General features: G+C 44.9%; 1 protein-coding gene across 4 annotated transcripts in view; it reads right to left on the reverse strand.

Annotated features, from left to right (window-relative positions):
- Window positions 1-22500, reverse strand: part of cacna2d3a (calcium channel, voltage-dependent, alpha 2/delta subunit 3a) — a 113120-nt gene that overhangs the window by 74769 nt on the left and 15851 nt on the right. For all 4 annotated transcript variants that reach the window (XR_007030501.1, XM_035645641.2, XM_047331159.1 and 1 more), the window contains exon 3: window positions 8048-8164. Coding sequence is in view for 3 of the 4 variants with exons in the window: in XM_035645641.2 (XP_035501534.1) it covers window positions 8048-8164 (117 nt within the window). In the remaining variant the exon portion in view is untranslated. The remainder of the gene's footprint in view (window positions 1-8047; window positions 8165-22500) is intronic.

Raw genomic sequence — 22500 nt, forward strand, 5'->3', positions numbered from 1 at the left:
CTTTTCTGTCTTGGAGCCAGTTTTGTAAATTTCAGTCATTGAACGTGAGTGTATGCAAGTGTGATGAAATCTTAATGGACCTGAGAACAGCGGAAATGTGGCACAGCAGTATGTTCAAAATTAAGCCTATTAACGTGTCATATTGTACACATATGCATACACACAAAAACAAGCTTGAAGTATTGCACAGCATTACATCATCTCATGGAATTTATTCTTATATGGTGCACATATGGCCAATAATTGATCTCTGCTACACGCTACTGAAAATGTAAACACTTGATTCCGACCTGCGGATTATCTATTCTGACATGTTATTCATGTAGTGTAGTTTACCATGCAGAATTAAAGCTCCCGGGTAAAAATAACTCGGTAACAGGGAGATTTTCAATTGGAAAAAAACTGATTGGAGATAAGTAGGCACTACTCACCCCTGTGAATTTCAATTCAAACATATCACCAGGACGTACATTCCAGTTGTGTGTGTCTCCGTGTGTGTGTGTGTGTGTGTGTGTGTGTGTGTGTTGTTTTGCTGGGTGCATACGCGAGTGCGTCAGTGAGTGGCCCACCTCATATATGCAAATGAGCCTACCACGTCTTCTTATCAATAGGTGGTCCTGCCAAACTGTACGATGCAGCTTATAAAAAAAAGATGGAGGAAATTACTTTTCTTCTCAAGTCGTTCCGTCCAGGCTCGGTACAGGACGACAGCTCTAATTAAACTGACACAGTCGGAGAGGCAGACCCTGCTGCCTCCCTGACAACACACACACACACACACACACACACACACACACACACACACACACACACACACACACACACACACACACACACACACACACACACACACACACACACACACACACACACACACACACACACACACACACACACACACACACACACACACACACACACACACACACGCTCTAACAAAAATGTACGTGTTCACAAGCCTTCAGATGACATGGTAAAAACTGAACGCACAGAGCTAACAAGACGCGCCGTGGTAATTGGTTAATATTTGTTAGCACTAGGAGAAGAGTCTGCATGTCTACCCGATTACAGATCCGTGATGTGCTTCTGTGTTCCCTGCAGACTCCGAACACAAACCTCACTAGACCCGACCCAACTGGTTCTGGTGTGGGTGAGGCTCCATTTTCTCCTAAATTGCCTCTTTTTTTTTCAATTTGTCTGTATCCTAAACCAAAGAAAAGATATGTTGAGTTAACAAGTGCACATCTCGCTTTTGCCAGTAATTTCTATAATCTGTCATGTTTGCCATATAGGCTACACACTCAGAAGACGATGCCTATGAAGGAATTCACCACCAATGGAATTTATTTAAAATAGAAAGCAAAGTCTGATAAATGAAAACACAATCTGTTCACATTTGATCATTTGTCCTTCCAAGCGTCCAGTCCACTTCTCTGACATTTGCAGTCATCACTTACCCTTTTCATTATCTGACATCCTGTGATTAGCATTTGCCTGACAACGGACTCCGCTTGTTTACTCTTTCAAAATTTCATAAACGACCCCCACCCCCTCAATTATCTGTCAACTTGATTGTGCTGTGGTTCTTGCCATGCGGTTGCTGTGTTGTGGGTTTCCTGAATGTCTGCAGCCGCTGACCTTAACAAATGCCCATCCATTATGAATGCAACACTAAAGCTGTGGAAGTTAGCGAGGGGCTGTCATACAGCTGATCTGTGCTAACAACTGCTGCCAGAGAAGCGGAGGAGGGGTGGTTTGGGGGCCACATACATTATTGACTGGTAGCGGAAGTTGGGACTTTTTTTTTGAGCAGTGCATTAAGCATTTGCCTCGGCACATTTCCTCCACCAAGAGGAGGGGAGGGCAGTGGCCTGAATGAGAATGTTCTCCCGAGGTAGCCAAGAACAAGACCACAGTCGACTTCCGCTCTGAATAAGACTCCGAAAAAATCATTCCCAGAGGTGCTGCGTGCTGTTGGTTCAGTATGCATGTGTACAAACTGAACTTTTCTGTGTTTCTTTTGGGGTTATAATTTGGTTAAGAGATGTGAACATTTTATCCTGAGACTCGCAGAGTTGCTGTTTAATGCTCAAATTACCACGAGTGACCAAAATCAATCAAGATCAGCAACATGTATCAGCCCCGTCTGCATGTGTAGAAAATAGCTTTTTGTCTTTTTCTTCTTCACACTTGAAAAACCTGGCATTACTCTAATTGGCCAGATCTATAGCGTTTTCCTCAGATGCAAGAGGAAATGCTAAGTAAGCCTTGGCCTACTGGATCAGGGCAGGTCCGACGGGTCTTGGCTCTGCCAGAGGCCTGATCTGGGCTGAGCAAGACTGGCTCGGGGTCGCCCCATCAATAGCACTGGGGACAGCAATTAATATTGTCGAACCAGGCCAGGAAGAGTTGCAGCATCAACAAAACGGAAAAGTGCTCAGTGACACTTTGTTTCCTCTGTTTTGCACATTTACATTGGACACGAGCCAAGCAGACACAGGGTGGTGGAGGGAAAGATACAGATCGAGGGAGAGGCAGAGAGAGGGAGGGGAGTGGTGCGCTTTGAAACATCACATCCCGATAATCAATACTTGACAAGTTCTCAGCAGTTCTGCTGACTGAAAGGGAATATGAAGTGCTTAATCCAGGCCTGCCCGCCTTCTCATATTTCCCCTTTCTTCACACTTTCTTCACTTTTCATCTCAAGCTAAGACTTGAACTTTTGACTTTCTTGACATTTACCTCTCCCATCCCTCCAGCTACACATCCTCATTTCATCATTGTAGAAAACACTTGACTCTGAGACAGAAAAACCACAGAAGACGAGGAGAAAGAGGAAGAGACAGTCGCTGTCCTGTCCGGCCCTGACATCTACTGGTTGGCTCTGCCTTGTCATTGGTAGCCATCATTGCTGATGCACTCGACCCCTAATACTCACATAACGGCAAACTTGGAGGTGAGACAGACATGACTCATAAGCACGAAAATCGACAGACATTGTAATAAACCAGCAACTCTTGATGATTTCCAGCAAATACGAGGAAGCGCATCTTCATTCAAAGCGTCCTCCTACAGATGACGAGTTATGGCACACTGTTGAAATGCTAAATTCCTCTTTGAAATTCACTGTGCATGTCAGGAAATGAAAATTAGTGTTCATAGAAGGCTTTCTGCTGGCAGCGAAAATGTCATTAAAAGTCCTGTGTGTGTGTGTGTGTGTGTGTGTGAGTGTGCCTTGTATTTTTAACATACACCTACACACACTTCCTCTGCTCTACACTGGCGATCACGTGGAGGACTACAGAGGTGTAGCTGCCACAGGTAAATGATATCAGCAGGTACAGAGAAGCGACTGCATGCCATTACAGGAGAAACGGCCCTCGCAGCGAGGCCTCCACTCCGCTTTGAAGTGCATTTGTCACATGAAACACAGCCGTGCTTGACTTCAAAGAGGGCATTACAATAGTTCCATGCCTCTCAACTTTGATAACAACATGTTCACTGTTTCTTAAACCGTCCGCTGTTGCTGCCATTTTCAGCCAGCCGACTAGGCTTTTCCAGGAGAGGAGAGGAGAGGACGGGAGCGGAGAGGAGAGGAGAGGAGAGGAATGGAGAGGAGAGGAGAGGAGGAGAGGACGGGAGAGGAGAGGAGAGGAGGAGAGGAGAGGAGAGGAGGAGAGGACGGGAGAGGAGAGGAGAGAGGAGAGGAGGAGAGGACGGGAGAGGAGGAGAGGAGAGGAGAGGAGGAGAGGAGAGGAGAGGAGGAGAGGAGAGGAGAGGAGAGGAGAGGAGAGGAGAGGACGGGAGAGGAGAGGAGAGGAGGAGAGGAGAGGAGAGGACGGGAGAGGAGAGGACGGGAGAGGAGAAGAGGAGAGGAGAGGACGGGAGAGGAGAGGACGGGAGAGGAGAAGAGGAGAGGAGGAGAGGACGGGAGAGGAGAGGAGGAGAGGAGAGGAGAGGAGAGGAGAGGAGGAGAGGACAGGAGAGGAGAGGACGGGAGAGGAGAAGAGGAGAGAAGAGGAGAGGAGAGGAGGAGAGGACAGGAGAGGAGAGGACGGGAGAGGAGAAGAGGAGAGAAGAGAAGAGGAGAGGAGAGGAGGAGAGGAGAGGATGTCTGCTAGTCAATGATAATGATAATATCCCACTGACTCAGGACCAGATTAAGGTAATCGTAATTAAAAAGTAACAATGGTGTGCTAAGATGCTGAGCCCAGGAATAAACATAAATGTACACACACACGGATTTACTGTGCACAAAACGAGACACACACAAACAACGTCCTTTGCGGGCTTATGTTTACCATCAAACATTGTGCGATTTGGCCTTTTTCAATCTTAACGACAGTGGGCCCTGCTATTTAATTGGTGAGGCAACTGAATGACACAACAAGTTTCTATTTCCTGTCAGACAGAAAGGAGGCTGTGCTTGCCATAATAATGTGCAGACGATAAGAGAGAGAGAGAATAGAGACATAAACACAATCAAACACCAGTTCTAAATGCAATTACACAAAAATAATACACTCTGTCACCTTGTTCCTCTTACACAAAATACACGAACGGCAGGAATCTTGAATGCAATAAATGAATCTTATAAATATGTTTACCTCTCGTCTTCCTTTGTACAAATCAAAAGAATTATCTTGTCACACAAGGATGGGAGCGCCTTTTTTTCCCACCTAAACAAACTTAAGAAGAACGACATCAGCATCCCTGCACGCACGTTTACAGACGCATCCTTTCTACAGCAGTGGAAGCTGCCGTCTCTCAGCAGGTGGCGGCGAGCGATAAAGAGGGGGGAATCGATGTGGAGACGGGGAGATAAAGCCACGTTGACGGACAGAGGGGAGCGCCTGCACGGAAATTGAATCGCTGAAGCGCCACATATACTTTGGCAAAAAAAAGCGGAGGAATGGAAGGAGGTAGAGCAGAGGGTGGAGAGACAGAGAAAGGAGAGAGGGACACCTGAGGACAGCTGCAGGAGTGCACGCTGGGCCAGACAGAACGGAGTTTCGGTGACTTAAGCTTAGAGAAACTGGAGAAGGATGGAGAAGAAGAGAGCCAAGGCTCATCACTAACAATTCATCACAAGGCTCATTGTCGGCACTGAAAATGAGAAGGTTGTAGCTGATCTGGAATCACGATAACAGCTGGCAAGGTTTAACTGCTCCATAAACGTGTGAATGGGGCCTTTTTTTTTTACTTCTCCTCTTTCTTCAAATTTCTTTCCTATTACTTACATTTCTTTTTCTCTTCCTCCCAATACTTTCAAGCCTTTGTGAAAGTACAATTCTGCCAATGACCAGGTTTCCCCCTCAACTTCATATCAACCCCAATAACTTTTATATGACAAAGTATATTATTTTACAATCATTGGCATTAGCAATACCTTATCCAGTACTTAATACTTTATTCTTATTTAAGGCCGTTGATGTGACCGGTTAAAACAATTCACGTGCTGGTGGTGGTTCGTCGTAGGAGCTGTATCTTATTGACTTGATGGCAGGCCTAAGTTACATTTGTATGTTGTCAGTCTGTGTGCGCTCTTGTCAAAGATAGTTTGTTGGAGAAGCACCGCCACTGTGTAACACCACTGAGCAACCACAAGACAAACGACTGCTTTCTGCAGTTTCAACACATCCAAAGGTGCTAGTGTTTTGCGTCGATTGTCAAATTCTCAAAAAATTAACCTTCATTCATATCATATCAATTAATCAATTAACAGAATTTCAATTTCCGAACATTTGTATCAAAAACCTCCTACAAATGAAGGTGTATGAGATCAACTAGTCTACAGCTGTCTTATTTCAGTTTTTATAATAAACACATTTAAGAGAAATGAATTATATACGATGACAAGGATATGAAGTGTGATTCTTGTCTGACTACAAGTGGATGAGCCTGGTTTGATGAACAAAAAAGACACGACTAAGAGAACCCTCTGTGTGTGTGTGTGTGTGTGTGTGTGTGTGTGTGTCTGTGTGTGTGTGTGTGTGTGTGTGTGTGTGTGTGTGTGTGTGTGTGTGTGTGTGTGTGTGTGTGTGTGTGTCAGGGCCATGGAGGGGGTGTTGATCATGACTTTTGCGGGCTCGACACCATGATGACTGTCAGCCATCGGACCAACCCTCCCCTGACATGTACAATTATCAGGCCTCCATCATCGAGGCGGGCGGCTCTACAGGAGCCATTAGCAAACCAAGCCCTCCCATCTCCAGGGGGTTTAACTGCCCACAGAGAGCTACGCTACTGGACTCAATACATCTAATGTCCCTGCTCAATGAAAAATTACGCTTGCGATAAATTAAGTTTATCAGACAGTAACAAAAAAAGGTTTTTTAGAAAGCATATAGCTTGGTTTAATTAGTAAATTATTTTCATTATTATTAATAACACAACCAATGACAATATTTAATTAAGACCAGATGACTAATATTGGCATAAAATACTTAATCTTCTATAAATAGTAGTTGAACTAGTTAGGACAGTTTTGCATGTGGACGGGTGGTGATGTTGGTGTTTTCAAAACAAATGTACCACTGTGAAACAGGCGTAGTCCTGTAATTCGAATGGGCAAAGGTATCATAACACATGCACAAGCAAAACTAAATCACAGTAATTGTTTGTCACTATCGGTGCCGCTCTCTCTCTCTCTCTCTCTCTCTCTCTCTCTCTCTCTCAACCTCCCTCCCTCCCTCACGTTCCTTGCAGCTTGTGTCCCTGGACCAGAAATCCAATTTCTGTGAACAGCGCCATGTTGTCCTGATAGGATCTATCACCTGGAGCTGGAGCCGCAGCCAGGGAGACGGTGGACACGTCCTGAACTGCCTCCGTTACAACACAAACACATAAACATCTGCATCTGCGGACATGCTATATGATAAGTGTGCTGTTACACATTCATGTACCATCAACAGGGATTCATGAAGCATGCCAACTGTAGAAAGTAGAGCTATATATACAATAATAACATTAAGTCAAAATTAGCGAGAGTCCTGCATGCAAAGTTACAAGTGTTATCCACAACACGTATAGTCAAGAGATATTTCTGGTTTATTTCTGCCTGGCTTATTTCCCACAAATGGAGCTGTTGTGCCTCTATGGCTTGTGCTAACTTTTGCTCTTGCCTCAGTTGTAGAGATTCAGGGAAACAAGGATGCAAGGATAGGAACCTTTTATTGAGATAGGCGTGTCTAACCTCCTACAGCTTTCCAAATAAACATGGTTTTAGCATTAACACTTGATTCTGACAGTAAACACAGACAGTTAGCTGTCCAAGTTAACTTGCTGGGTGACGCATTAACCCTGCACACTTATCCCAGCAACCCAGTTTGTTTAAATATGTACAGTTATGGACTAATATAAGGACGATTTCCAGTGAGTTTCACGGTCTTTTCCATGGTCAGAGAGAGAACAATGTACCATCGGAAACTGGATGTGTTCCTCAACACTTAAATCATGTTGACACTAGAATTCGAAAACAGAATTCCACAGATGAGCGCAATTCCAGCAACATAACTGCAAGCGATATTAACATTGTCGTTTTACTGTAGGATACAGATCCAAATACTGATGTTTGGTCTGAGCAGATCAGTGAAGTGACACAGGCGCCGTCGAGTGGATCACAGCCTCTTTATGTCTGACACCTCATGCCCGACACCCACTCTTTCACATATCTCTCTCTCTCTCACACACACACACACCACGCTCAAGAAGTGTCTGGTTTCACTCGCGCAATGTGACACTACAGCACTTCTTCAGACATCCAATATGGTCAGCTGAGTGGTCAGAAATAAGCACATTACCAAGTAATTTCATTGGGCTCAGTCCTGTGCCTTTACTTTTGGATTTCTAGCCTCTCTGGGAATTGATGTGCCAGTGCAGAACAGTAAATTATGTATTTCCTTTTTTTTTGGAATGTAGTAATAACGAGTATAACTGAATAGAAAAGGATATAAAATAAAATGAAAATAGAAAAACATCAATCAACATTCTAAATAAAGCTTCGGTTTAGTGTTTCGGATGAGGAGTCAGTCACAGGAACAAGTACCTTCATCGCCTGTGCTTTCTTGTGAAACATCTCCTCCATGTCCTCTGCCAGTCGCTTCACCAGCCGCAGCCCATCAATCTCGTCCACGCGCACCGCTCGCTCAAACTCCTTGTATTTCTGAAAGAAAAAAACAAAGGTTATCGGTGCCATAGTTCAAGTCAGTACATTTCAAGGCATTCTGAAAGAAAGCATGTCATACTTTGCTACGCAGTTCACGGAATGCATTTCACATTGCGAGCCTGCCGATGTCCGGTGTCCAATATACTGCAGAGTCACATATTTCACAGGCAAAGCAAGGCGATGAAGCAAATATGATAATGACATATCCTAACTGTTTGCAGTCTTGAGTTAAACGGTTATAAAAGCATTCTACGCTAAGTTAAGACAAGTCAAATTCATTATCACAAATCATGTAGGTGTTGTCTGTAAAGGGTAGCCAGAAGTAGCGGTGATTAAATCATAGCACAGCCATCCACCCATCCATTATCTATACCGCTCAGCTCTTGAGGGTCGATGGGGGTTGGAGCCAATCCCAGCTGACATTGGGCGAGAGGCGGGATACACCCTGGACAGGTCACCAGCGTATCTCCTGGTCAAAACAAACATTCGAGCTCACATCCACACCTACGGGTAATTTTAGAGTCTCCAGTGAACCTATGTTACATGTCTTTGGACCTTGGGGGGGAAGCAGGAGTACTCGGAGAAAAGCTTGCAGCGAGGCGACAGTGCTAACCTCGGCACCGCCGGGGTCTCTATGAATTAGAGCACAGAGAAACAAAATTATAATATACAATGAGGAGACTAGCAGCAATGCCACAAAGTATGGGGGTGCTTCTCCAAACTAATCTACATATAAACGAAAACCAAATCAGCTCAGCCAAAAGAATTATCAGCCACCTTCAAGTTTTACCATGAAGCGCCGGTGACACACAGCTGCCCTCAGTATCTGCACGACACTTACATCACATTATTCTGCTATAAAGCCAGGGATGCTTAGCTTAACCAGCGCCTTAACCAGGGGACAGTGACATTAAGTCTCACTAATTCCACGCCCATACATGCCCCACACACACACACACACACACACACACACACACACACACACACACACACACACAGAACTGATCTAGGTGAGGGGTATAATTGTACAGAAAATAAGGGGAAGAAGTAGAAAAGAAAATCATTTTTTAAAAATGTGCAAAGCTGCAGGCGGCTGTGTTTCACTCTGGGGGGATTTAACAGAAGATTACCGCCTTATCAAATAGCGTCCCCTCTCTCTCATGTTATGCCAACCTGCTTAGATGCACGCTCTTAGCTGCACGTGCACAGCGACACAAATGAGCAGCAGGGTGAGCAGAGAGAGATCACACCGGGAAGGGGGTAATGGGGACAGCATCAGACACTCAGGCAGTAGTTTGGGGATTTAAGCAATCATCTGAAAAACTCCAGGACATCGGCAAACAGAGAGAATATGTTTTCTGGCTCATAGTAAAACTTTTAATAAGCATGGGATCTTAGTCGTAGCTGAAGATGACAAATGGCGGAGGGAGACTGTGCAAAATGGCCCGTCACTTGAGAGACTGACTCTTGAGACACGTCAGTCCATTGTGCAGTTTCACTGAAACGACCGCGATCACAGAAAAACAGCGAAGCACACAGAGGGACACTGGCTGCTTGATAGATTTTGTAATAAATGAATTGGATGATTTAGATATTATTTGCTTTTTTTGTGTTTGTGTGAAAATATGGGCTCAATTGCATTTGCTTGCGGGATGATAAAGCAAAAGAGAGGTAAAGGGAAAAACCAAAAGAGAAATGGAAAAAGATGAAGAGAAAAACGACTGTGATGGGAAGAGCAAATACTAGAGACTCAAGAGGCAAAGAGGGTTATGGATTAAAGAAGAACTGGCAGATGTTAAGGGTGAGAAGAGAAAGCAGTAAGTGGAGGAATAGGAAGACAGATGAGATAAACACCCAGAAAAAACAGCCAGCTGATATTGGAGTGGGAAGGTCAGAGGGTGGTGTGAAATACTATCTGTATTTGCAGAGATGCAGACGGACACAAATAGCCGTGAGCAGGTTAAAATCACTACATTTCCATTTAGATAAATATTTCATGACGAACACAGTATGAAGAATGACTCGCACCATTGCAAAGTAAAAGGATCAATTTCAAATCGGTTGATAGCTACACATTCATCATTTACAAGCAACCAATTATAAGGAGTTTAAAGACCAGAGCCTAAAGGTGCAGTGTTCCAGCGATGCCAGAAGGATCACGGGAACTAATTGGAAAAAAAGGGAAGAAAAACAATTCTTTTTTTTTATTATGTGATTTTAAGGAAAAAAGTGGCATATTCCTCAAGGTACATTTTGAGGTGACGAGTGTCACACTTAAAGTACAATGTAAGCGTGGTGGGGTGAAAGTTCCCCTTCCGGTGGAGCAGCGAGCGAGAACAGCATAGAGCTGGTGGTGAGAAGCCGGCGAGCGCTGAACAGAATCGGGGTTATAAAGGGAAACACTCACTGTTTCATCTCTATCTCCGTAACGTGGCGTCGACGCTCTGTTCACAGCCATGACACTGAGCATTCTGTGTGTCTTTGAAACGCTGCCGGAGTGCTGCCACCGCTGCCAGATTCATTTGCATGCCATGGCCCAAACCGTGATTGGTATTAAAAATTCTCTCCGGGAGCCACAGCGCAGCCTCCAAGAAAATGCTTCTGTTGTTCACATATGGCAAATATTGGATCAGACGCAAAGAAAGAAGGAAAGAAAGATTTCCTCAACATTCTTTTAGACGCGCCGTCTTCAGACCTGTTCCGTTTTTCTCACACAAACATTATACCCTCACCCAACAGCATCGCCGCTAATTAATTTCTGCCCGGAGTAACACAGTCTGTGGCCAATCAAAGTGACTGGCTGATGACTCAGAAGCCAAATCCTTCAGCAGCATACGTCAGACAGGCAGAAAATCCAGCTCTTAAGCCAACCCTGCTTCCTGGCGGGCTCTGGCGAAGCCGTCAGGCCAGCGGCTGCTCAAACCTGAACTGGCCTTGACTGGTGTCTTCACCAATTTCCTTTTTGTCCCCTCTCCCGTTACTGTCTCACCCGAGCTTCCGCTTCCCTCCAGTTGAAATGCGTTTCCCCGTTTTCCTCTTTCATGTCTTTTCTCCTCTACTGCTCCCACTTCTTTTGCTAATTATAAAAATGAACGGGCTGACTCCATGGACACACTCATGGATTATTCTTTCTTGAGATTGTTCCCAAGACTTTCCTATTTAAACTTTTTTTCTAATTCTGTCTCGTCCACGGCTCCACTGGATCCTTGTCCATGAAAGTGGGCCAGCCATAAGGAAAGCACATAGCGCCCACAGCCTGAAGCCGAAGTGTTTATGTGTTTGTGATCACATTTGTGTGGTCGGTGAGAGGCTGAGAGGGTCCGGCTGACCACAGGCTGTCTGCAGCGCTATGTTCAGTCAGGCTGACCAGAGCGGAGCGGGCCCAATTAGCCTGGAGCTATCCTCTTCGCATCACATCATCATAACGGGAAAGCCAACTGACATACATCCAACCGCCATTTCCCGGGAGAGGGGAGGGGAGAGCTTCTACGAGGGGGCTTCAGCAGTGAAGTGTCGGAGAAGACAACCAGAGGAGTGCGAGTCTAGCTCCTGTGTTGCAGTGTCCTTCTGCCAGACAGAGAAGACAGTCTTCCAGCTTCAGGGCTGCTGCAGCAGGACAGCGGGCAGGACATGACAATAACTCTGCTGCAGAGAGCAGGGTTTTAGTTTACAGTCGTCAACACGCCCACTCGCCCGCTGTGACCTTTCCGGAGACTCATATTGGGGTCTGGCAAAAAATCGGTCTTTGAGAATTCTGCGACCACTCCAGTATAATGAAGGTAAGTTGCACTTTCATTTGTAATTTCTTAAGGCACCGTCAAAATACACAACAGCAGCCTATTTTCAAGAAAGGTGTTTCCTTTTTAGTCAGCAAGCAATAATGACATTACAGTAATTACACCATGTGACCTACAGAAGTTTAGGGGTGTGAGTGGGTGTGTGTGTGTGTGTGCGTGTTCGGACAATACCCAGTTACACTTACAGCCTTAAAGTCTAGACCTCTTCCGTGCATAACAGCTCCATTGATCAGCGAGAGCTTGATTAACAAACTGTGCTCCTCTAAGCCAAAATAATTGTGTCGACCCATAAACGAAACTAGTTGCAGGCGAGACACAAATGAACTTCCCCCCACCATGCGAGTTACATCCCAAAGCTTCCTCCCGAGTCCTCTAAAAAAGAGTGTTTTCAGCTGTGTTGAGGTCAAAAACAATCAGTGCCGTGGCGACACGTATTCTGCAGTCTATGGTGACTCCATCCCTTCTCTTTTTCTAACCCCCTCACCTGCTCTGCTTTGGTGCATCACACGAATGAGCTGATGCAGTTAATCTCTCCCCTACACAGTTTGCTCTGGGTTAAAAGCTAGAATCCGTCCCTCTATCCAGGCTGCACTTACAGTATAGGCACAAAGAAACAACTACATGTGGAATGCTGCATGCACACACATGCAAACACAGATATTATAGATCACAAAGATACAGAAAGCATGAGAGGAAGGCTATTAAACCAAGCATTTTGCAGGCATTTGCAGGAAGGTTACATCCATTTTTGGGTCCTTATTTTATTTTTTCTTGACCATCAGTCGTTTTGTCTCTTTGATGTAGTATTAGAGTGTAGACATTCACATGACACGTATTTAGTATCTATGTGTGTGGTTTCATTGGGGGTTGATAATAAAGTGATTAATGAAGTGGAAAAACTTCATTTCACACTAAGACTGAACCCCAATCCCCCAAATCCCAGCTCATTTTACGCATCACCCACTTTACCTTGGCCCACTCTCCCATAATCTTACAGCTGTTTGAGCCTGTCTCACACACACACACACACACACACACACACACACACACACACACACACACACACACACACACACACACACACACACACACACACACACACACACACACACACACACACACACACACACACACACACACACACACACACACACACACAAGAATGTATGTTTCGATTTCACCATCTGTGCAAAGGCACAAACATAAACAATGCTTGTATTATTCACTCATTTCATAATAATTTAATTAATGACATTTTTTCTTCACATATATGAATTGTTTAATGTTGAAGGGGCAAATTGTGATTCAATATTAACAGTTAAAAAATTAGGAAACAACTGACTGTAAATGACTAAATGCCAAAATATAAACAGCTGTATTGATTTGGTCCATTTGTTTTCCTGGGCTGAAAATTCACAGCAGCAAAGAAGAGGCAGAGGTTGGACACAGAAGCCAAGAATGCCCTGATTAAAAGTTTGTGTGTTTATAGTAAGGCTTGGTTTTCTTTCACAAAAACAGTCCTGTTTTGTGCTTTCTCTGCCTTCTTATCTTACCACAAGTGTGTGTGTGTGTGTGTGTGTGTGTGTGTGTGTGCGTGTGTCTGTGTGTGTCTGTGTGTGTGTGTGTGTGTGTGTGTGTGTGTGTGTGTGTGTGTGTGTGTGCGCGCACGTGACAAAGGACACGGGGAATGAGGAGACCAATAAGCCCACTAAGCTGACTCTTTGATGTACTGATCTGGATATCTGGATCTGGATAAGAAATAAGACAGTTGGGACTATTAACACTGTAACAGAGTCACATTCAAATTGCGATGGCTAGTTTCCATAAATCAAGACAACTCCACCATATCAGGCTAATTACAGTAACAGTCCTTAAGTTTGACATATCTGACCTTCCAGAGGCGGCCCTGTTCAGTACTCAACCTTCTCGGATGCATTGCAAATGCAAAGCAGAAGTTCTTTTCCTTTTTTTCATGATTCTCATTTCATTCCCTGTGATTCCGTCCCTGAAGAACCAGGCCCCGATGGTTTTGCCATTTTTTCTTAAATAAAGGTGTTGAATACACCTGATACCACTGCTCCAAATAGCCCTGATCATTTAAAAAAGAAAAATCAATTCTCTCTTTTCCCAATATGAAGGGCATATTTTATATTCATGAAAGAAAATACTTCATATTGGTTGAAAAAGAAAAATCTCAATTATTCAACCAAGTCCTGCTGGACAGAGAGACACTACTGGCTAATGATCCTCTGCATGGAGTGTCCAAGTGTATTTGCAGGTGCTTGTATGTGCTCATTTATGAATTTTACATCCTTTCGCCTCGACAGAGAGGGATAGCAAATAATCCTGAAACATTTTCAGGTGCAAGGTCATTATTTTATATAAAGGGGCCGCTGATTCCCCAAAACCATGTTTGTAATTACAGCTGACAGAGCTCAGGATGGAGGAGGGCGACGGGGCTGGTGAGACATGGAGAGAGGAGGTGGTGAGAGAAAAGGAGCAGTGGTAGAACCCGGAGGCATCACATGGTGGAAGTTAATTCTGTTTTACTGACACCGTGTCACTGGGCCACTACTGCGAGTGTCTGAGTGTGCATCTGTGTGCAGGGAGAAAGGGGGCGAGTGTGGGAGACTGTCTGAAACAAATGCACTTTGACTGATGTCGCATTCCGCCTCCTGTGAAACACAGGGACAGGAGCATCAGCCCAAATCCACAGCAGGAAATCACTGCTGGATCACAGGATCGCCCAGGAACGCCAAATCGCCGCCACGGCCTGCTCCTTTCATACCCTCCCTTGTACGCTAGCCGACAAATTGTTCCCTCAAAAGAGGAGCGCTGGACGGAGTTGAAGTGGAACAATTAATTTCACGCTTGTCCTCCCTGCCTCAAAAGCATGTTGGTCTGAGTGCCGTATCTGGTGGCACAGAGACACTTACTGCAGATTGTAAGGCGCTCACACACACACACACACACACACACACACACACACACACACACTCACAGAGTGTAAATGATCATCACACAGACATTAAAACAACACATCCTTTAAACACAAGTAATTCACCATTTTGCCTGACCGGCCACACCTGCATTGTTGCTCTACTCGTCACAACGCAATACATCAGCGGGGTTGAGTACAGTATTGATCATAACACAGAGATGTCTCATAGTCAGATCAATGCACCATGAATGAATGGGGAGGACAGGGAGAACGCATTTGACAGACCACTAAATCTTAGGGTGAGAAGAGTGCAGCTCCTGAGAAGAAATAAAGTGCGCCTTAAGAAGTGAGCTGGGAGCAGTTTTACTGTGGATAGTCGCCAGCCGCTAGAAATCTACCACATGGTGTGTCTCTCTCTCACACACTCTCACACTCTCACACACACACACACACACACACACACACACACACACACACACACACACACACACACACACACACACACACACACACACACACACACACACACACACACACACACACACACACACACACACACACACACACACACACACACACACACACACACACACTTGAAGAGAGTGTGTAAACATGCAGCAGGAGCAGGGGGCATCTACCCTACAGGTTAAGGGGTGGGGCACAGCCATGAAAGTTGAGGGAGGGGAAGCACTGTTCATTCACTTCCCCTTTCATTTCTGCTTTGCAGAAAGTCACATCTGAAGTAAGTCATTATAAAGCACACGTGGAACCTGACCACATTTAATAAACAATAATGACAAATTGACAGCTGAATGTTCGCCTTGTGTCGTGATTAATAACATGCTTGATGTCATAGTATCTCTTTGATTGATGTTCTGTCTGTGCAGGAGACTGAGGAAGAGGCTTGTGCTCCACATGTCTCTATACGTCAAAGAAAACCCTTTAACGGGAGCTTTTAAGTGTGCGGATGCTCACTTTTCAAACTCTCTGTGATATTTTGTTGATCCAGCAGCACCCATCCAAAATGATTTTTACTGGATGTGTGTGTTCTTTTCCCATATTTCTGGGGAGCCAGATGAAAGGTCAGGGAAAGAAAACATTTATTACAATACAGAGATTCATGAGAAGGACATGAACCTCAAGGTGCCCAACAGACAGACCGGATGACCATGGTGGTTTGCCCGCCTCCAAACATAAAAAGTGTCAGGAATAACATCGGTTATAAACCCTTACATTAAATATCAACATGGATTTTTAAAACTCTCAGACCAAAAAAATATCATTGGTTCATGCGCATCCTCAGCAGCACAATTGAAACCACTCACTCATCTCAACCATTTAGTTCCCTAACACAATCCATCCACCCGCAGCCCCTGGCTGTGTGTGTGCAGCGAGAGGGTGTTTAAAGGCTCTTGCCGGGGGGCTATTGAGAGGAACAGTAGAATAACAGCTGTGTACGTGTGTGTGTGTGTACACACACACACACACACACACACACACACACACACACACACACACACACACACACACACACACACACACACACACACACACACACACACACACACACACACACACACACACACACAGCCTTGTGGCATAGCTGGTTCCAACGCTCAGGGGTTTGTCTCAGGGTGCACTGCGTCTGTTGGGCATGCACCATTGCCCTCAGACTGGGTGCAAAATCCCTGCTCTCTCTAATGACCACCATCTTTCAATGTCCTCACATGCCTTGCCCCCCCCGACACACACTCACTCACACAGAATCTCCTGACGGGCGGAGGTTGACATCGTCTATGTCAGCATATATTTATGAAGCAAAAGAAAAGTGTTTCTCTTTCAAAAGTTACGGCGTCAGTGCAAGCAGCAGCAGCCGCCTCCTTACCATCTCCACACACGGCCATAATTCACTTCACCAAGTCACCGAGAGCAGGGCTAATCTGTTCACACGGGACTGATTAATTGTCCATAGTCTATCCATAGTTGCCTGTATTCAGTCGGTTTCAGACGAGTCCTGGGAAACATTTTTCATGCTTAGCAGCTCGCTCAGTGTGGCCTGCTGCTTCCCAATTCCACTCCATACGTTCGCACAGTCTCAAATTGATTCCGGCAGCAGCCAGCGTGAAAGTGGAAGGAGAGCGCAAAACATTGTGGTGGATATATGAAGGCAATATTCGTCCTCGCAAGTGGAGATTTATTATGGGAAGTTACACTTTTTCGGACTACAGTTTCATTTGAGTTTACTTTGAAAGCATGAGAAAGAAATGAAGCATACAGACGTTCCACCTGCGCTGGAGAAGAATGTGTTTGATATCCACAAAACATTTATCCGAAGACACGACCAAGTTAAATTGGACGATATGAGGTAAGTGTACAACATAAGATATAAATTGAAGAGGATGTGTTCATAAAGTGATGGGTATATCAGTATAAGCAAAGACAGCATCAACAAATAACTCAAGTTATTTATTACCAATTTCTTGAAAGCTCAGGCTCAAGGTAATAGAAATTCTACAGGAATCAAAAGTCCTTGTTATCTGTTAACACCGACGTGATCTTCTGGTGCTGTTCCGCGTCATCTCACGGGAGCTTACCGGGCCAAGATTGAGGAGCCGTGCAGATCATCGGTGTAAACTGTCGCCCCTCTATCTCCCTTCCGTCACCCTGAGGCGGCGATTGCTTTGTAACTGTTTGAAAAAATGCCAGCGGCGTGGGGACGCGTGTGGTCGACATCGCTGCTGAAAAAACGCCGCGGCATTCAAATGAGGGCAGTTACTCAGTCGTAAGAGTGCTGGAATCAGTCCAAGCGCCACAACAACGCTTGTACTATTGACACCGCCAGGGCTTTACATTCACTTTTTTGATCACCAGCCAACAAGGCTAGTAGATTTTTAAAGTTACCAGCCAATCAGATTTTGCACAAGCCATATTTTTTTCCAGGGATAATAAACCAAATTATGATTTTTTTTTTATTGTTTTTATTTGCGTTGATGGCAGATAGACATTAAAATGGTAAAAATATATATTGGATTCGTTTCTTGGTCAAATACGAGTCACTCACGACCCGACAGCCATTTAGAATTCAAAGTCCCTGTTTCTTTTTTCCCCCTCCTCTTTCATCTTCATTGTCCCCTGTGTCTGCAGCCTTCGTCTTTTGCTCTTGTGGTTTTTTAACTCCTTTCCTAACTAACGTTAACGTTCCAATGGCACGTAGCCAATGGCTATATGACACGTCACAGCATAGTGTTCATGGGAAATGTAGGATTAGTTGTAAAAGCAGCGTTGCCAGATAAAGATCACGTTTCCAACAAAAAAACGCACACAAAACCGCTCCAAATTTCTTGGCGGAAAACAGACCAATCTAGCAACACTGACTTCGCATCGCTTCTGCAGCCTGCCGATTCAAACAGACGCGGTGTTATTTGCTTCATTCATCACCAGCCAAATTGGTTAGTAACTTTACAATGTTACCCTGGACACCACACAGGACTCATCAAAGCATCACTGTTTACACCGATGTGTAAACAGTGATGTGCCGTTGCATATTGTGTAAAAAAACGAAAATTTGAATTAGTTTGAGTTGTAGATGCCCACTAAAACGTTTTGTTCTGCGTCGCCACAGTACAAAAAGTTGTATACAGGAAAACAACTGACTGAATGAATAAAAGCGTACGTGACTCACACGTAAAGCTAAACTATTCGTGTTGAGGGGATATACTGCTACCATGCGGGGAATACAAAAACTGTGATTGGCTGCACGTGTTTCATTTCCCACGTGCTTCTGACAACTGTGGAGTTTGTGGAGAGGGAAGATGACATTTAGCAAGATAAAGAAATACTCTGACTCAGACGCTGTTTCCTTTTCTCCACCTTCTCCTTTTCGCCAACAAACATCTAACAAAGTGATAACGCTGCAAACCTTCGGCCCACGCGGTGATTTCAAAGCGGCAGCTTCCTTTTCAGCAACCAAACACATCAGAAGGACGTTAGGAGTTTAACTCAACATTCACAAGGCCATCAGCCAGTGATTGAAAGTTCATTGATCACACTGATTAACTGCATTTTGAGTCCATGTTTATCAGCAATATTTATTTATTTCTGTAACAGCAATAAAAACAGTTGGTAATTTCTTTCTTATAGTTGGCAGACATATAGTTTGTTGATGAGTAATCACATGTTCTTATCTGATATGAGAACAGAGTTAACAATCTAATTTGCAGCCATGCATAAAAAAAAAATCCCCTATTGCTGTACAACTTCTGTTTGGGGGGGGGGGGGGGGGGGGGGCGACAATAACTAAACTATAAAGCATATGAAAAAGATTGCTGCATTGTACTGGTCAATGGTAAATGAACCAATTCTAAAGAGTGTATGCATCATACCACAGACTGCATATAAAAAAGGACGTAGTCACGAGGTCCAGAAAGTGAAGCCAATACGGGAGCTCCTGGTTCCTGTATTCTCTCGAATTACCAGTAGAGGGCGACTCCCAATGGTTTCTATAGAAGTCTATGAGAAAATGACTCTACTTGTCACTTTATTTATTGTTTGTCAGTGAACATTTCCCTGATGAGTTTATGGCCTCAATCCCTAGTTTCAAGTCTTCCCTAAAACAGCATGACGTTCATTTTGTAAATGATGGTCCCATTTATAGTGAAATAGACGACAGAACACAGTATGCATTGGGGCGTGGCTCAGCATGATTGACAGTTAGTACTGCAGTGGATGAGCTCTCAGTTACCTCTCAACCCCCCGCTCCTCAGAACATGGTTACTTCTGGTACCAACACCACGATGGCACCGGCCAAAATGCTAAAGTGTGTCTAAGAACAGAACTGACTCTGATTTAAAAAGCAAAAATCCCTCTATGTGAATTAACTGTGGCCCTCTCACCTTTCAAAGAGTATCAGTCTATGTTACTGCACAGTCCAACAACCCCGTGAAATCAATACTGCACAACATTGATCCGTACCGATCCTTTGTGTCTAAGTAATCGTTTGTCACTTACTCGGTGCTCAGCATTTCCTCAGTGATCTGCACACTATCCAGCGCAGGCCTCTTGCCAGCAAATGCATAAGATGGCATGCAACAGAGACACAGATGAAATAAAATAAATAAGCACACACTGAGAAATGTTTTAGTCACGTGTGTTTACTGTGAGATCTCCAGTGTGCAATAAAGAAAGGGTAACCAAAGTGCACGTGTGTACTGATGTGTGGTTTTCTCATTGTTGTTAATGCACGACTGTATTCCTCCACACTGCATTAGCAAGTGTGTGTTTGTGTGAGATGATGGCAAGTGCAGGTGAAGGTCACCAAGAGGAGGTGCCACTGTTGTCCCACTGAGCTGGATTTGGCAGCGCTCGAGGTCTATGGGAAGTTTTCCGCGAATGGGAAGCAGTGCGGGGCCACGCAAAGTACAGTAAGTGTGTGCATGTGTGTGTATGTGTGTGTGTGTGTGTGTGTGTGTGTGTGTGTGTGTGGGGGTTTTTGTGTGTGTGTATGATGGAAGAGTTGATGTCGAGGCAGAGGGTGTGACTTGGGACTCATATCCAGAGTGCAGTGGGTGCATGACATTTTGCTGGGGCAGCAGAACTATTTTTGCGGGTGTGGGCACCATCACTTGCTCTGAACTCCGGCGTGTCCCAAGATCCCCTCCCATGTATTCTTTAGCTGCATCCTATCCATTATTAAAAGGGGAGGGATGGAGGGAGAGGAGGAGAGAAAGAGAGAGAAGGTATGAAAAAAAAAAAAGAATAACTGGGGAAGGATGCAAAAACATATGGGCGAAAATATTGACAGAGGGAAAAGTTCACAGAAAGGTGGAGGATAACAGATGGGTAGAGAGATGAGGTGAGGGGAAATAGAAGAGAGAAAGAGTGGCAGTTTATCTTTGATTCTGAGCACAAATGAGAATGAAATATATATATATGTATATATGGAGGCATATATTATTGTGATTGATGGAGCAACTGTAATGGGCTCAATGTCCTTCCTCATATCGTATTACTTTATTCGAGCAATCTTAACCGACACCACTCAGGGTGGACCCAAACAACCGGCAGGATGATTGATGTGGACAGCAGCGAGTCGCAGACAGCCCTTCACACAATGCCACACACGTTAATGTGCCTAATAGTAGGTAGTCCCGCCCCTTTGCCAAGTTTGCTAATGTTTACTCCCTGCATGCCGGTTGAGTCTGGAGCACAGCAGGCGAACAATCTGTCATAATTACAGAAATCTGTAAAAGTGTGTGTGTGTGCGTGCGTGCGTGCGTGCTTGTAGCCGCGTGTCCATAAATGTCCAGTGCAGCCACAGTGAGATGCTCTTTATCTGCAGGCTAACAGAGGCAGAGCCAGACCTGAGCAGCCAATGATGGATGACAGTGGATATTTATCTTCAATGTTCACATTCATCATCCCAGCGGCACAGAGCGTGCAAGGTGTTGCACTGTATGCAAACGTTGTGCAAGTATGCGCGTCTTCTGCAGAAACTTTAGGCATCGGGAAGGGAGGGAACACTAAAATAAGCTTCCTCACAATCATAGATTAACCAATTAATCAAACACTTTTCCACACATTGACAAATGAACTTCGTCAGAAGAATTGGGGGGGATAAATCAATGACGTTAACTTGCACAACAAAGTCATCAGAAGATGCTTGATTTTCTAGGGCCACAAATTCAGCATTGGCACCTTGTGCTCTTTAAGAATTTCAGTTCTTTAATCTGGCAGCGAAGGGCCTCGCTCTCTGCTCCTGAGCTCTCTACAGTAGAGCCGGGGTGTTTGATTCACTGTAGCTTCTCTCACCAACAAAGCACTAATTACAGTAGGAGTGAGTGGCTGTGTTGGCTAAGGCTGGCCCACTATAGGACATGAGAGGAAAGAAGCACAGGCTAAACTCTCGCCTGCAAACGTTGTAATTAACTCTGTGACACGGCATCCCTCCGTCGTTTTCCCTTCCCTCCCTTTCTCTCTCACACACACACACACACACACACACACACACACACACACACACACACACACACACACACACACACACACACACACACACACACACACACACACACACACACACACACACACACACACACACACACACACACACACACACACACACACACACACACACACACACACCCCTCATCCTCGTCCCTCCCCCTCTACGAGCAGCGGAGGAATCAAATTTAGCAAGATCATGCTTCGGTCAATGAGAATAAGAGACGGAGAAAAACAGAAGGAGGGATGGGAGGGTTGGGGAGGTTATGGGAGGCAGGGACAGTCACCGGTGCACACCCCTACACACACACACACCCTCTTCCCCTCACCTCATCGCTAGCCATGCTGAACCAAACCTGACAGCTATTCAATTTTCCCAACGCTAAATCTAATCTGCAGCCGTCTCCCCCTCACTGACACACTGTTACACTAAAACGCCTCAGACATCACCCACCCTTGGCAGCAGATTGGGACCATCACACATCCCCCCCCCCACACACACACACACACACACACACACACACACACACACACACACACACACACACACACACACACACACACACACACACACACACACACACACACACACACAC

This window comes from Scophthalmus maximus, chromosome 3 (assembly GCF_022379125.1).
Source record: "Scophthalmus maximus strain ysfricsl-2021 chromosome 3, ASM2237912v1, whole genome shotgun sequence".
NCBI lineage: Eukaryota > Metazoa > Chordata > Actinopteri > Pleuronectiformes > Scophthalmidae > Scophthalmus > Scophthalmus maximus.